Here is a 14,158-nt window from a genome sequence, read left to right on the forward strand (position 1 = left end):
GAAAAAAAGAGACAAGAAGCAGTTGTGTCTGCATAGGCCCAAGGCTGTCAGATGTAAGAGAAGCCCAGGCCATTCCTGGAATATAGGGAGGACTCCAGCATTCAACTGCTTTAGTCACCCACCTCACAACCACAGCTCGGACAGCATAGGAAGAAAACAGACATCAAAACATTTATTCAGTTCCAGGACACTGTCACCAGTGTGGAGGGAATGGCTGCTCAGCTCAGAGCCGCTCTGCTCACACAAAGTTCTGAGCGATGGCCAGCACCTTGGAATACTCTCCTTCCCTCCGGCGGAGGCTGGTGGGGATAGGTATCTTAATTCGAGTCCCCACAGGGTTGCCATTGTCCTCGATGAGGACCACGTTGTTGGAGTCAAACTTTGGAGTCATTCGGGAGCCAGGCATGCGGTGGCCCACGATGAGTGCTTTCTTCTTCTGCCCCCTGATGGCCAGCAGGATCTGGTCACCCACCTTGCCCACCCCGCTCTTGTTATAGACGTGGATGCATCGGGGTGGTCGGTGGTAGGGGGTGTTGCCCAGGGCACTGTTGTCCACTACTCGGACCCGAGTCATCTTCTGGATTGCGCTGAGGCTCCCAGAGGTGCTGAAGGGAGGGAAAAAGTCAGTCTGTGACAGAGATCTCTCTGGGCCTCTCGGAGGGCAGGAGGGTACGTGTCAGCTACATGCATATACACACATGTACACACTGAGCAGAGTGACCCAGGAACCAAGACAAAAAGTCAGGGGTTGTGAAGTCTTAACTACCCAATTCCTTATTATAATGGACAGCTTCTGAGACGATTTGCTGGCAAAGACCTGTAATCCTAGCACTTGAGAAGCTGAGGCAGGAGGATCACAGGCTTGAGGCCAATCTGTTTACTCTCTCATGAAACTAAGAGCCTCTATTGGGTGCCAAGATTCCAAATTTTCTGTGATAGGAAACCTCAGGCAAACTTCATCTCCAGCCTTCGCTTTCTGAAAGTCAAGGAGGGCCATAGGCTGCCTCACCCCGCCGGTCCTGCAGAACCTGCTTCCCCAGGTCCTGCTTCCCTGTTCTCACAGAGTCTGGGAACCTGGAGAGTCTATTCTGGGGGAGCCCTGACACAATATGGCAGAAACTAGAAAGTGTCAAGGTAGCAGCTTTTTAATAGAGATGGGTCTTCCACATTGCCCCATTCCTGAGACCAAGTGAGCCTCCTGCCTTAGCCTTCGAACATGGGAAATAAGAGCACGTCTTCCAGCACGGCCACCCTCCCAACCCGCTCCTTTTCAGGGACAGAAAAGTATTAGGGGTAGATCCGGTCTTGCCCCCTTGGGAGTTCCATCTCCTACACACCACACAGAGTGAATTTTTCAAAATTCGAGGGATTTACAAGCCCCAGGACTGACTGGCTCAGAGCAGCACTCTGAGGAACTGGCAGGGACTGCAGGTGGACAGCTTCTCCACAGGCCATTCTTCCCTCACATCTGCCCTCACTCTCCCGGTGCTGACCCTGACAGCTCTGAGTTTCCTCTCCCATTCTAGTCGCCACAGGATCCAGCCAGAGTGGCAGGCTTACCCAGGGACATGTCTTGAGAACCAGATGTTAAGAATTACCTGAAGCAGCGCTGGCTGACGGCTCCTCTGACATAGGCAAAGAAGCCAAAGAGCCCAGTAAGGACGGCCATGGGGTCCCAAGACGGCAAACCTGCGAGAAAAGGGACAGAGGCTGTTTTCTCTGGGGACCTGTGTGGAAGGACACAGGAGCACAAGGTCATCAGTCACTAAACAAGAATCTTGGTGTTTGAGAGATACACGGATGATCAGACAGAACTCCAGCTCCCAGTTCTGCTGAGTCACACTCCCCGCAGGTCAGCTCTAACAGACCAGCATAGAGAATGCCCACCGCCCTCAGCTTCCCCAGGAAAACGTAGTCTTTCTGCATACCCGAGCTAGCCACGACTTCCCAAGGGGGTCGAGAAAGTGAATGCCATTTCTCTCCTGACACCAGCGTGCCTTCTGAAAGTGCCACTTCAGCACCCAGGAAGAAAGTGGATTAGCCACGCCTGGAGGCACAGGTCTGTAATCCCAACTATTCTGGGTTGGAGGATCCACATTCCACACCTGGCCGGACAACAGAGTGAGCTCCCATATTAAAAACTACTAAGTCAGGTATGATGGCTTATACCCGAAATCCCAGCCTGTGGAGGGCCTAGGCTGGAGAATGAAAAGTTCAAGACCTGTGAGCTACCTGGTGAGTTCCAGGCCAGCCTGGGCTACATGAGACCCTGACTCAAAGAAGACAAAACAGAGCATGGAGCTGGAGAGATGGCTCGATGGTTAAGGGCACCAGCTGTACTTGCAGAGGATCTTCTGGCCTCCTTGGGCACCAGGCACATACGTAGGCAAACACTAGTATACGTGAAACAAAAATAAATACTTTTTTTAAAGGGTTGAGAATATAGCTCAGTGGTAGGGTGCTTGCACACGCCCTGGGTTCAGTGCCTAGTGCTGAAGTGGGGTGAAAACGTTGATCATCTGAGCAGCTTCCTAAGCCGCTGGTCACGGATCACCCTTCCCCCAAATTCGAATGCCAGGACACCTGTAGAGCCCAAGGTCGGCGAAGTAGGGCCAAAGCCACCCTTGCCAAAGCACTGACCAAAGTCTATATTTGGGTGAGTCTCCCCCACAGCATGGAAAAACATCCCCAAACAGGAAACAGCACTACAGCATCTAGGAGTCGGGAGTCCAGTTCCCACACATGCGCAAGCACACACACACACAGGTGCCCGTGCACACACACACAAACACACGCACGCACACACACACACGCACACACACACCCGTGCCCGTGCACACGCACAGGTGCCCGTGCACACACACGCACACACACACGCACACACACACATGCGCACACACACACACATGCGCACACACGCACACACACACGCACACACACACACATGCGCACACGCACACATGCACACGCTGAAAGGTCCTGAAGGGCAGGAGCATCACTGCAGCATGGTAAGAGATCCCACCGGGCGGGCGGGCACCCCAGCTGTGTGCGGGCCAGCTCTTCCATCCAGACGCCCAGCTGCAGAGGGCACCGCTGGAGAGCCCCACAGAGCCATGCCTGTGCACTGGAGTATTTACACACAGCTTTCTTCATGAGGCTTCAAGGCGCCACAGAGAAGACTATTTAATAAAGGTGGTGGGGAGAATTCACCGCTCGCTTCCATGGGCCAGCATTCCACAAATGCCAGGCACTTGGTGCCTTACCGCAAATCCCAGCACCTCAGTGTTCTCCTGGGGACACCCGTGAAGTGCTGGGCTACCCCACAACTTGAAGACAACCTGAAGCAGGTAGCAGCTAACCCAGGAACCCGAGCACTGGACACATGAGCCCAGCTTAGTAGCTCCTGGGCAACTGTGAGCCCAGGCAAGAGCCATTCGGTGGGCCCAGCCCAGGCTGCGTACCTGCCCCTAGCTCTCTAATTCCCATCTCACTTCAAAGACGAGGAGTCAGGCACAGAGACTTTTAGAAATCTACATAGAGCCTCAGGCCCTCTGCACCCCTAGACTCTGAGTTGCCGGGTCCCTCTGTTCTCTTGAACTATTGTTGAGGCAGTTATATCACGCCACATTCTAGGCTAAATGGCACTGTCGCCTCATTAACTCACGGCACTACAGCACACACTACTGACCTCTCCCTCCCCCCTCCCCACGAGGCCAGAGAATTTAAGTCGGCCACGGTGATATGGCTGAGTGACAATCTGAACCACAGTAACCAGCTTCCTGAACTCTCACACTTACTCAGGCCAGAGTAAGCATGGCAACAGTAAATATTAGTATTTCTCCAACTGTTAACAAACTCAGGTTCCATCAGGAATACTGACATTTGCCAGGTGTGGTACATGTCCTCAATCCTTGCACTCAGGAACCCTGGGTAGAGTTTGGGGCCAGCCTGGTCTACAAAGCAAGTTCCAGGACAGCCAGGGGACTACAGATAGACCTCCATCTCAAAAACCAAAACACTGACATACGTCCACGTTGACCCTAGGCTCCTCACTGCTGCTGAAGGACCTGAAATACCAGGTGAGGAGGACTCCCTTCAGTCTGACCTAAGGTTCAGCTGTGCCCTGCACTAGGACTGCACCCAGGCCCTTGACTGTGTCTGGAGAGCACTTAGTGACTTCCCACCCCTAAGATTTTCTAAAGAAAATCTGTGGTGTAGGTAGCAAGAAAAGCTCATGCTCTGTGTATAACTAAAAACGTGTACAAACCCACATCTCTGATGGGAAGCCAGCCTGTGGCGTCAAACCCCAGCTAAGCTGTGCCCGCCAATGCCAGCAGGCCCTCAGGCTCACTCCCAGAGATGAGCCCCTGGCTACTCCAGATAAACTGAACACAGCCCACACTGTCGATCCTGAGGTCACACGAACCTCGCCTCTGCACTGGGCTCTTAGAACGTTAGACCCCTTGCTGCTTACTACCCCAAGTTCAGACACTTAGGACACCTCAAATGGCCACAGGTACTGGGAAGGCAGGAGCTCTGTGCCCTACCACCAGGCACAAGGCCTACAGAGAAAGCTTCAACATTTTTCCTGTGACAGTGTTTCTCTCTGTAGCCGTGGCTGTCCTGGAACTCACAGAGATCCACCTGTCTCTGCCTCCAAGCACTGGGAGTAAAGGTGTGTGTCACCACTGCTCAGCCTCAACTCTCTTAACTGACTACTTTCAGTTTCTAAGGTACCGACTGTGACATCTGACCTCAACTGCAATTGACTTAGCGGTGAAAAGCACTGCTGTGGCCAGAAGGCACAGTCGCAGACACTCACCTGCTTCTCACACGCTGGGAAAAGATCTCAGGTCCGGAAAAACAGTAGGAGAGCAGTAATAAGATAGGTGCCCCCCCCCCCCCACACATTGATGAGACATGGGGACTTCATAGGGAACCAATCCCTCTAAGGGCCCCCTGGTGCCAAGATGGTGCTAGTGGTTGGGGAAGCCCATGCTTTGTCTGCAAGGCTCGGGAAGTACATCCCAGTCTAGTGTGAACACTGTCCATCCATCACTAAATAACTGCTTTGGATGGGGGTTGGGAGTTGCCATGGGCAGCAAGGGACTTCAAAGAATTCTTTTTTTTCTTTTTCTTTTTCTTTTCTTTATTTTCCAGAGCTGGGGACCGAACCCAGGGCCTTGCGCTTCCTAGGCAAGCGCTCTACCACTGAGCTAAATCCCCAACCCCCTCAAAGAACTCTTAACAGGGGCTAGAGGATGGCTCAGCGGTTAAGAGCACTGACTGCTCTTCCAGAGGTCCTGAGTTCAATTCCCAGCAACCACATGGTGGCTCACAACCATCTGTAATGGGATCTGATGCCCTCTTCTGGTGTGTCTGAAGAAAGTGACAGTGTATTCATATATAAAATAAATAAATCTTAAAAAAAAAAAAAGAACTCTTAACAGGCCCTTGTGTTACCTGCTAGCATGAGCCCATCCTGTAGACAGGCTCTGAGGCTTGGTAGACTCTGGCACGAAGAATGCTGTGTGTCTGTTTCTAAGCCTTGTGTTTGCCCAGATGGTCTTCAGTATTTCTTCTATGACACTCCTTTACATGGAGCCAGGTTCCTGGGAAGATTCCAATGCCAGAGGTGGCCTTTCATGTGACTTTCTGGACAACTCAAAGCATTATCTTCCCATTTCAGGCTGTGATCCCCACCTCTCCTTCAAAGGGCAGGAGGGCAGAGATGATTTTCTCCACTCGAGATGTAAGCCCCTTTCCTATGTTGTCAAACTCGCCATCACGATGCAGAGTGGCGAGGCGTGCACTAGGCTCACCCACGCACCTCCCACTGGAATGCATGCTCCCTGGGGGCAGAGACCAGTACCTGCCCTGCTTAGTACTCTAGGGTGGACAGCAGCTATCGGCACATGGCTACAGCTAAGGGACTGTCAAACAGAGCCTAGACTGTCCATGTGTGTTTGTGTGGCTTGACTTCTTTCTTTTTTCTTTTTTGTTTTTTCAAGACAGGGTTTCTCTGTGTAGCCTCAACTGTCCTGGAACTCGCTCTTTAGACTAGGCTGGTCTTGAACTCAGAGATCCACCTGCCTCTGCCTCCTGTGTGCTGGGATTAAAGGCATGCACCACTATGCCTGGCTTGACTTTTTTATGTATCCAGGCTTCTGATGTCTTAGAGCAGTAGTTTTCAACCTGGGTCATGACCCCTCTGGGGTCAAATGATTTTTTTCAGAGGGTTTGCCTAAGACCATTAGAAAACACAGATATTTACATTATAATTCATAACAGTCGCAAAACTACAGCTATGAAGTAGCAATGAAAATAATTTTATGCTTGGGGGTCACCACAACATAAGGAACTGTATTAGAGGGTCACAGCATTAGGAAGGTTGAGAACCACTGCTTTAGAGGGCTTATTTTCAGTTAGTTGGGTCTGGTGGATTTTTGCTACTTTTCATACTTAGGGCTAGAAGAACAACCAAGGAAGCACCTAAACTTGGAATGCTTTGTAGGGGGCGGGGAGCACGGTTACTTGAGGATGTTTATTTATTACTGTGTGCCTGCCTGTGTGCCTGCCGGTGTGCGAGTTCATGCAGAGGGCAACTGTGGAGTCAGATCTCTCCTTCCCCTTTTACAGGTTCTGGGAAGCAGACTCAGGTTCTCAGACTTGTGCATAAGAATGTTGTTGCTTAGCGGAGCCATCTTTTGCAGGTATTACTTGGGTTTTGAATTTCAGTTACAAAGTAACCAGCAAAGTGTCTCCCTATACAATTATGCAGTACAACGGGCATACATTGTTTCCAAGCCAAGCCTGCCGCTCGCACCTTCTATCCCAGCACTCTGGAGGACAGAAGCAGAGGGGAATCACCTTTAGCCTGGGAATTCTAAACCAGCTTTACTTTACAGAGACCCTGTCTCCAAAAATAAACAAATAAATCATGTTAAACAGGAAAAGGCAAAGGCCTGGCCACTCTGAAGAGTCATAAAAGACCACCATGCTCCCATACAAATCCTTCTCTTCATTTTGACCCAACAAATACTTGTATTTGTTGCTTAAACACTTGTTATTGTCTCCCTACTGGCCCACTTTCTTTCTCTTTCAGGAGTTTATTTTGTGTGTATAATTTAATCTCATACAAGTCTAACATGTTGCAACTCTCAAAGTATCCCCGCCAGAACACCGTCTTTGATGATTTCATCCCTTTGGATCCATTGGAAACGGGAAAACAAATAAGAACAGGCACCTGCTGAAGGAGGCTGGCCCAGTGAGGGCTTGCATCATTTTGCAGGTGGAGGAATGAAATCAGAAATGGCACCACTGCTTGCCACTCCACCCAGGTTATAAGGCAACCCAGTCCAGACTAGAGCTCAAACTTGATCCTACCCCAGTATACTCTGTAAGGCAGGGGAATGCTTCAAATGTAGTTCTACCCACTAAAAACGTCACCAAAACCAAATACAAGTTCAAAGTCAGCCTGGGCTACATGATACTGTGTCAAAAAGAAAAGAAAACAAACAGCAAAACAACCAAGGCCAGGCGTGGTGACTCATCCCATAATCACAGCATTTGGGAGGCAGAGGCAAGTGGCTGTTCTGAGTTCAAGACCAGCCTGGTCCACATATTGAATTCCAGGCTAGCCAGGGCTACACAGTAAGATCCTGTCAATAATAATAATAATTATTATTCTTTTTATTATTTAAAAATTACTAATTATAATTACATTATTAATTAAATTATTATTATTATTATCATCATTATTATTATTATTAACCACAGCAAAGCAGAGGCCGATCTGACTCACCTGCCCAGGTGTGAGCTCTCCCGGCATCACTACCAATGAGCAGAGCTCCCTTTAATAACTCCCTTTAACAAAGATCAATTTCTACAACAGCTGCCACTGAACTTTTCTCAACTTGGTGTACAGTTTTTATCTTATGTTTAACTTTCTCTGAGGACTTAACTAAGGCAGTGGCAAGGAGCCAGGAATAAGAAGTCAGGTAGCCAGAGGAATGCAGGACAGCAAAGTCAGAACCAAAGAGGAAATGCTACTGGCAGGACTCATCTCTCAGCACCAGCCACTCCTCTCTGAGAAGTCTGTGACCTTGAAATCACTTCTCCAGGTCTCAGTGAACAGGGGTCACTGGGAACAGTAAAGCCGCTTCAATATCAAAGTGATTTAGCTTCATTTAGGGGAGAGACCACTCCAGTTGGGGAATCCTTCTGGTTTACAGAGTAAAACAGCTGGTGTCCTGTGCTAGGCCCAGGAAGAGTGGCCTCACTCCTCTATCACAAGGCTCCCCCTTCTCCCTCGAAAACCACACAGTCCTCCAAGTCTTCTCAGCTTAAAGGAGACACAAGAAAGTGCTTCCTGACCTTCTGAGAACATACATGATTTTTAAGTGTTTTGACAGGGGTCCTCCTACTCTATTTCCCTACTGACACCTCCTCTGGGACCTCACATTTTATAATCCAGAACAATATATGAGCCCTGAATCACAGCCCTTTCTTGAACACTGACTATAATTGTTAACATACCTATAAAATTATACTAAATAAACCTTCAACCTCTAAGATTGAAGACTGAAGTAGGGTGGGGTGGTACACACATTTTATCCCAGCTCTTTGGAGGCAGAGGCAGAAGGGTCATAAGTCTCACAAAAACAGGCAAACCAATAAAATAAAAACCTATACTGTGGCTTCTTGAGGCCTTCCCAAGCTACCATAGAACCAAGTAACATAAACAATGGAAAAATACATTTAGGCAGGACCATGTGGGACAGTGGACATCACTGTCCACAACAGAGGAGCAGATCAAGGCAATCTTTAAAGGGCTTTTTTTGCATTAATCCCAGCACTGGGGAGGCAGAGGCAGGCAGATCACTGAGTTTGAGGCCAATTTGGTCTACAGAATGAGTTCCAGGACAGCCAGGGCTACACAGAGAAACCCTGTAAAAAAACAAAACAAAACAAAACACCCAAAAACCAAAAACAACAAAACAAAAAATACATAGAAAAACTAAATAAATAAAAGTAGTTTTTAATGAAAAAAGGATTTTTTAAAAAATATAAAACAGGTTATCCATTTTACCCACAGGGGTTCTTGGATTTGTCTTTCCTGTGGGACTTTTTGCATAATTGTATTGATTTGGGTGTGCATTTGTGGAAAACTAGCAAGGCTCACTCCCTGGAACAATAAAATTCACTTTGAGCCCAAATAGTTCTGATGAGGGGTATCTCAGAGTTGGAGGTGGAGGGTCTGGGAAGCTGATTTGGGGACTTCTGGAGATCACTGGAAGATGTTTCTAAAATTCTACTACTTTAAAAAAATAATAAAGTGGAATTTGAGCTCTGGGTTCCTGAGTTCATCTCTCAAGTGGCATGCTATTATATGCCCAGAATCTTGGATGATGCAAAAGTCCTTAATTTTGTTTTTGGGGGGTTTGTGCCACCACTACCACCCAGACCATCAAAAACTGTTTACTCAATACAGCTTCTCAGAACCCAGACCTACAGTCTCCTGACACTAGTTAGTCTACAGTGACAACCACTCCTCCATTTTTTTCTTATCACCGACAAAATGCTCCAGGTTAGGGAATTTGTATGTTTGGTTTGGTTTGGTTGAGACATGGTCTCAGGCAATCTCAAGCTGGCCTTGCACACCCAAAGCAGCTAAGGATGACCTTGAATACATGCCTACATCTGGCATTATGGTTGGCAAGCCCCACTCAAGCTGAGGAAAGCATGAGGTATACAAGAGATCAATACTTTTCCAAACTTTTCTACAACACACAGAAACAGTATAAGACACCTAATACACTCCCATGCCCTTGTGTCCCAAGACAAAACACTTACTGTAAGCACAACGCGCGCGTACACACACACACACACACACACACACACACACACACACACGGCCATGATCTACTAAACTGATTTCCAAGTCGCTCATGTCTGAAAGACACTTCAACAGACAAAATCTTTTTTTTTTTTTTTTTGTTCTTTTTTTTTTTTTTCCGGAGCTGGGGACCGAACCCAGGGCCTTGCGCTTCCTAGGTAAGCGCTCTACCACTGAGCTAAATCCCCAGCCCCCAACAGACAAAATCTTACAGCTGAATATCCACATACTTCACACACTGACCAGGAAGGTAGTGTCCAGCCGTGATGCAAGACCCTGGGTGCCACCATTTCCCAAGTAACAACAAGGTGACTGACCGCTACACGATTAGTCCCTTAACGTCTCAGCGTGTAAAGCTCACTGACTGCGTACAGTGGGAAGCAGTATTTCCTCTGTACCCTTTAAGACTTCGAAATTAAACAGGTGGTGTTTGTCCTGTCTTTGTGCTTGTGATGTGTGGTGACATACAGAAAAGGGGCGTTCCGCCTCTCCATCTCTCCAGTCTTAAACACTCCCTCCCCGCTAGGTGAGGTCTGGGAATCCCCTGGGCCAAAGGAGTCATTCAGTCTGACAGAGCGAAAGCAAGGACTCCCTCCCTCTTTACACCACAGAAGCTTCCAGCAAACTCATCTCCAGACCTAGCAGGAGAGAGAAGCAGATAAAACTGTAGGAGACGCGTCAGAGAAAGCGGTCTAAGCCACTTAGCCCAGGCTAGGCCGCAGCCACCATTCCCCGAGACTCTCTCTAAATCCAGGACCTGGGTAAGCAGGTGAGCGCATCGGGGACGCGAGAGAGGCAAGAGGGTCTAGATCTGAGGCCTCGCGAAGGGTGAGAACCCTTCTCACTTAACCCCGGGTTTCCAAGGGGCCCAGTATGGCTTGTCTCCCCCCATCCCCGACAGCGCCTCCCCCACTGCAGAGAAGAAACCGGAAGAAGTAGCGCGAGGAGAGCGAGGTGCCCCCTGATCCCCCATCGTACCGCGTTGACAGCCTGGGAATCTCCCGCCAAGGACCCCGCTTGCAAGGCCCCGCCCTGCACGCTGCGCCTGCGCGCCAGTGGTGCTCCGTGAGTGCGCGCGCACTTTCTACGTGTACGGCGTGGGGGCGTGTCCTGCGGGAGCCCCCGCCCTCGCCCCTCCCTCCTTCTGCTCCCCCTCCCCCACGCGCTGCCGCGGCCGCCGCAGGAGCCCAGAGCTCTAGCCGCCCAGCGACTCCCCCTCCCCCTCCCCAGCCCCGCCCCGCCCGGAGCCGGGGCTCCCGAGTCGGAGCCGAGTCTGCGCCTAGGGGTGAGTACGCGGACCCCTCCCCAGCACCCCTTACTTGGCTCATAGGATCTCACCACCACCCCAAGGAAGAGAAAAAAAAAAAAAAAAGCACCCGGACTCAGCTGCGCGTCCCCTCCCTTCCACCTCCTGCGGGACCCAGAGGTGCCCGGGCCCCACAGGACCCAACGGAGGCACGCTTTGTCCCCAAACCCGCACCGTCCCTGGCCAGATGTGAGTCCTCCCACCCCTGTCGGGGCTCCAGATGTGCGCTTTCCTCTGCCCCCGCCCCGCCGGAATATCCCAAGGGGTGGGACCCCTCTGTCCCGGCCCTCGAGTGCCACTCTAGTTCCACCTGCTCCGTCCAGGTGCGCGGCCCTCCTCGGGTCCCAGCTGCTCCCCAGCCGCCGGCGCCGCTGAAGGGAACCACCCGCCTCCGCCCCCGAGTTTTGCATTCTAGGGTCGCCAAGTCCGATGCCCTCAGTCTCTTTTTTTATTCTTTCTCTTGTTGCTGGGGACGAAGCTGGCCTCAAACAAGGGGTGCAGGCTTGGGCAAAGGGCAGGGCTCAAGGGTGCTAGCACCAGACCGGTGGCTGTCCTAGCCCTGGTGGGGACTGGTTTGCCGGCTGGAGAGGGCGGCCGGCCCGGGGAGCATGTCCTCTCCTGCGCCCCACACAGAGCAGTTCATTCATGAGCCGCCCGGGCCTGCGTTGGAGGGTGAGGTGGGGAGAAGATTCAGATGCGAATCCGGAGTAGGCAAAGGCCCTATTGAGGGGGAGGGGGCGCGCTTTGTCCCTCCCGGCCGTCTTGACCGCCTGGTGCGGACTGTCCCAAAGCTAGTCGTTGTGTTGCTCAGAAAAAACAAGGATGCCCGGGAAGTGGGGAAGAGAGGTCAGAGGGGCTGGCTGCCCTTGGAGCTTTGTGTGCTACCCGCCCTGGTCCCCTGATCGGAAGTCTGTCAGCCCATTGCCCAAAGGGGCTTGGGGCTCTGCTCCCTACCTAGTACCACTCCCTGACCCTGAACCTCCTCGCGGCCTGCAGTAGTCCGGGGTGGATAAGATTGTACCCAACACCTCCTGAACAGGGGCCCACAGCCCTCTGCTTTCCAGATATAAGAGAGGAGGGGAAGGGGAGTGGCTGCCAGGCTCAGGTGGTGGGTATGCTGGCAGTACCTTTGTCCTCCCGGGTACCAGAGGGTCTACGTCCTGGCATGTCCCAGGTAGCACATGCTGGGGCCTGCTGTTGAAGTCTTGGCCAGTGAGTGAGCGAGTAGGAGGGTGGGGATGTTTTGAGGCAGAAGATGGGTGATAAGTAGCTAAGAACCCCTTTTTGGCATCGGTACAAATTCCTTCCAAGTACAGCAGAGTAACAGGAAACTGGGTTCAAATCCTAGCGCTGCTGTTCTTGAGCTGTGCGACCTTGGCAAGTTACTTAACTCATCTGAACCTCTGTTTCTATCTAAAAGTCTGATTAGTTATTACCACCTCCTTCCGAGGTGCGTCTTTGGGATCCAATAGTTTAAAAGCAGAGAAATAGCCTGGCACTTGGCCTGACAGTTGATCGATTATAATGGGTTCAGATCTCTGAACTTCCTGACCTATCAGTCTCCCCTGGAGTCCCATCCCACCTACTGCAGGTGGATGGAGGTACATCCGGGACTTGGTGAGAGAGTCCCTAATGTAGAGGAAGTACCCTCCCTGCACTGAGGAGTTCTATTCTATTCCTATCATGAAATTATATGTTTTATTTCGGTCTTAACCAGCCTTCCTCCACTAAAGCAACCTCTTGGAGTCTATATCTTATTAATAACAGCTGTTTTGTGTTTTATTTTGTTTGACACGGGATGCCGTTTAGCCCAGGCTGGCCTTGAACTCCTAATCTTCCTGCCTCCATCTTCCAGGTGTATACCAGCATGTTTGCCTTAAACAGCTGGTCTGTGTGCGTGCATGTGTGTGTGTGTGTGTGTGTGTGTGTGTGTGTGTGTGTGTGTGTGTGGTGGTGGTGGTGGTGGTTTTTGTTTGTTTGCTTGCTTGTTTTACGAGCTGTGACCTGAGAGTTTTGGTGGTTTGTGTTGTTTTGTTTTTAATTTTATTTAATCTTTCAAGCAGCCACAGGGCTGAGTTGTCTCCATTTTATAGGGGAAGGACTTGAGCTGGTTAAGTACCCTTTCCTGAATAAAAAGTCAAGTGTGTTTCATCATAGTGCCCTTGGTCTTCTCCCCCTGCCTCAGAACTTGAACCCACAAACCCCACACCAGAGTCAAGGATCAGCCACAAAAGGCAAACCTGTAGCTATCAGGCATGGCGTTCTTCTTCGGAGCTGGTACTGATAGCCCTCAGAGCCCTGCCAGTGGCTTCTCCTATTGGCAGGAGCAGCAAACTGTCTGGGCGGATCTCTGGCTCTATCAGAGACTGCTGTGTGACCTTCCCCAAGTTATTTGCCATCTCTGTGCCTCAGTGGCCTACTGGGGTTGTAAGGGGTGGCAAGTAGTAACATTCACAAAATGCTTCATGAAATCCTGCCTGGGACAGATTAAAAGTAAGACAGGCCAGGTGTGGTGGAGCATACGCTCCATTTAGGCTACATAGTGAGATTCTGAAGAGTTGGGGGAGGACCTTCCCCTCCCGGTGGATACAATGGATACACCTTTGCCTTTCTCTGAGTTCCACCAAAGCCAAACAAAACTGGCCGTATTTGTTACAGATTGGAAGACTGAGGCTGGGATAGCATTCTAAGAGTTAATTTCTTATTCACTGCTGTTGTTAAGAACCTGAAGAAGCTCTAAACTCTAGAAGGAAAACAAACAAACCAAGAAAAATTAACTTCTTATCTATAACACAGCTTTTATTAGTGAAATGACAACCTTGACTTGGTTAAGCTAAAATCCCCATCCCTATACAATACCAACTTCAGTATCCAACTAGAGAAATGGGCTCACAGCTGGCTAGGTTTGTCTAGATTGGGAGAACCTTTGCCTGCTACTCCTGTCCTCTGCTCGG

At 50.3% G+C, this 14,158-nt stretch overlaps 2 protein-coding genes across 11 annotated transcripts in view; one reads left to right on the forward strand and one right to left on the reverse strand.

The window, feature by feature from the left end:
- On the reverse strand, positions 1-12,426 carry Mrpl14 (mitochondrial ribosomal protein L14). 6 transcript variants are annotated; one of them, NM_001271131.1, is made up of 3 exons: positions 10,877-10,948; positions 1,599-1,689; positions 1-605 (listed from the first exon to the last, which is right to left on the reverse strand). In NM_001271131.1, exons 2-3 carry the CDS (start codon positions 1,667-1,669, stop codon positions 239-241), a joined length of 438 nt encoding a protein of 145 aa, NP_001258060.1. In that variant the 5' UTR covers positions 1,670-1,689; positions 10,877-10,948; the 3' UTR covers positions 1-238. The 6 variants fall into 6 exon arrangements, with proteins under 6 accessions (NP_001258060.1, NP_001100360.1, XP_038939110.2 ...); NM_001106890.2 differs by lacking the exon at positions 10,877-10,948 and adding an exon at positions 5,464-5,579; XM_039083182.2 differs by lacking the exon at positions 10,877-10,948 and adding an exon at positions 12,332-12,426 and having other exon boundaries at positions 147-605.
- The window catches only part of Tmem63b (transmembrane protein 63B), a 27,411-nt gene continuing 23,720 nt past the window's right edge, over positions 10,468-14,158 (forward strand). The window contains exons 1-2 of one of the 5 annotated variants that reach the window (XM_063267361.1): positions 10,468-10,667; positions 10,800-11,183. The gene's annotated coding sequence lies outside the window, so the exon portion shown is untranslated. The other 4 variants (XM_006244582.4, NM_001427713.1, XM_039084826.2 and 1 more) reach the window with 4 other exon arrangements.

The sequence above is a fragment of the Rattus norvegicus genome, chromosome 9, assembly GCF_036323735.1.
Source record: "Rattus norvegicus strain BN/NHsdMcwi chromosome 9, GRCr8, whole genome shotgun sequence".
In the NCBI taxonomy this organism is placed as follows: domain Eukaryota; kingdom Metazoa; phylum Chordata; class Mammalia; order Rodentia; family Muridae; genus Rattus; species Rattus norvegicus.

Bases quoted from the DNA above. Each gene is read 5' to 3' on its own strand.
- Mrpl14 (XM_039083182.2), bottom strand. From the start codon at position 12,371: ATGCCAGGACGTAGACCCTCTGGTACCCGGGAGGACAAAG. The intron at 1,690-12,331 runs GTACTGCCAGCA...CTTTTCTCGCAG, and splicing joins TGGTACCCGGGAGGACAAAG to GTTTGCCGTCTTGGGACCCC. The intron at 606-1,598 runs GTAATTCTTAAC...CCCTCCCTTCAG, and splicing joins GTCAGCCAGCGCTGCTTCAG to CACCTCTGGGAGCCTCAGCG.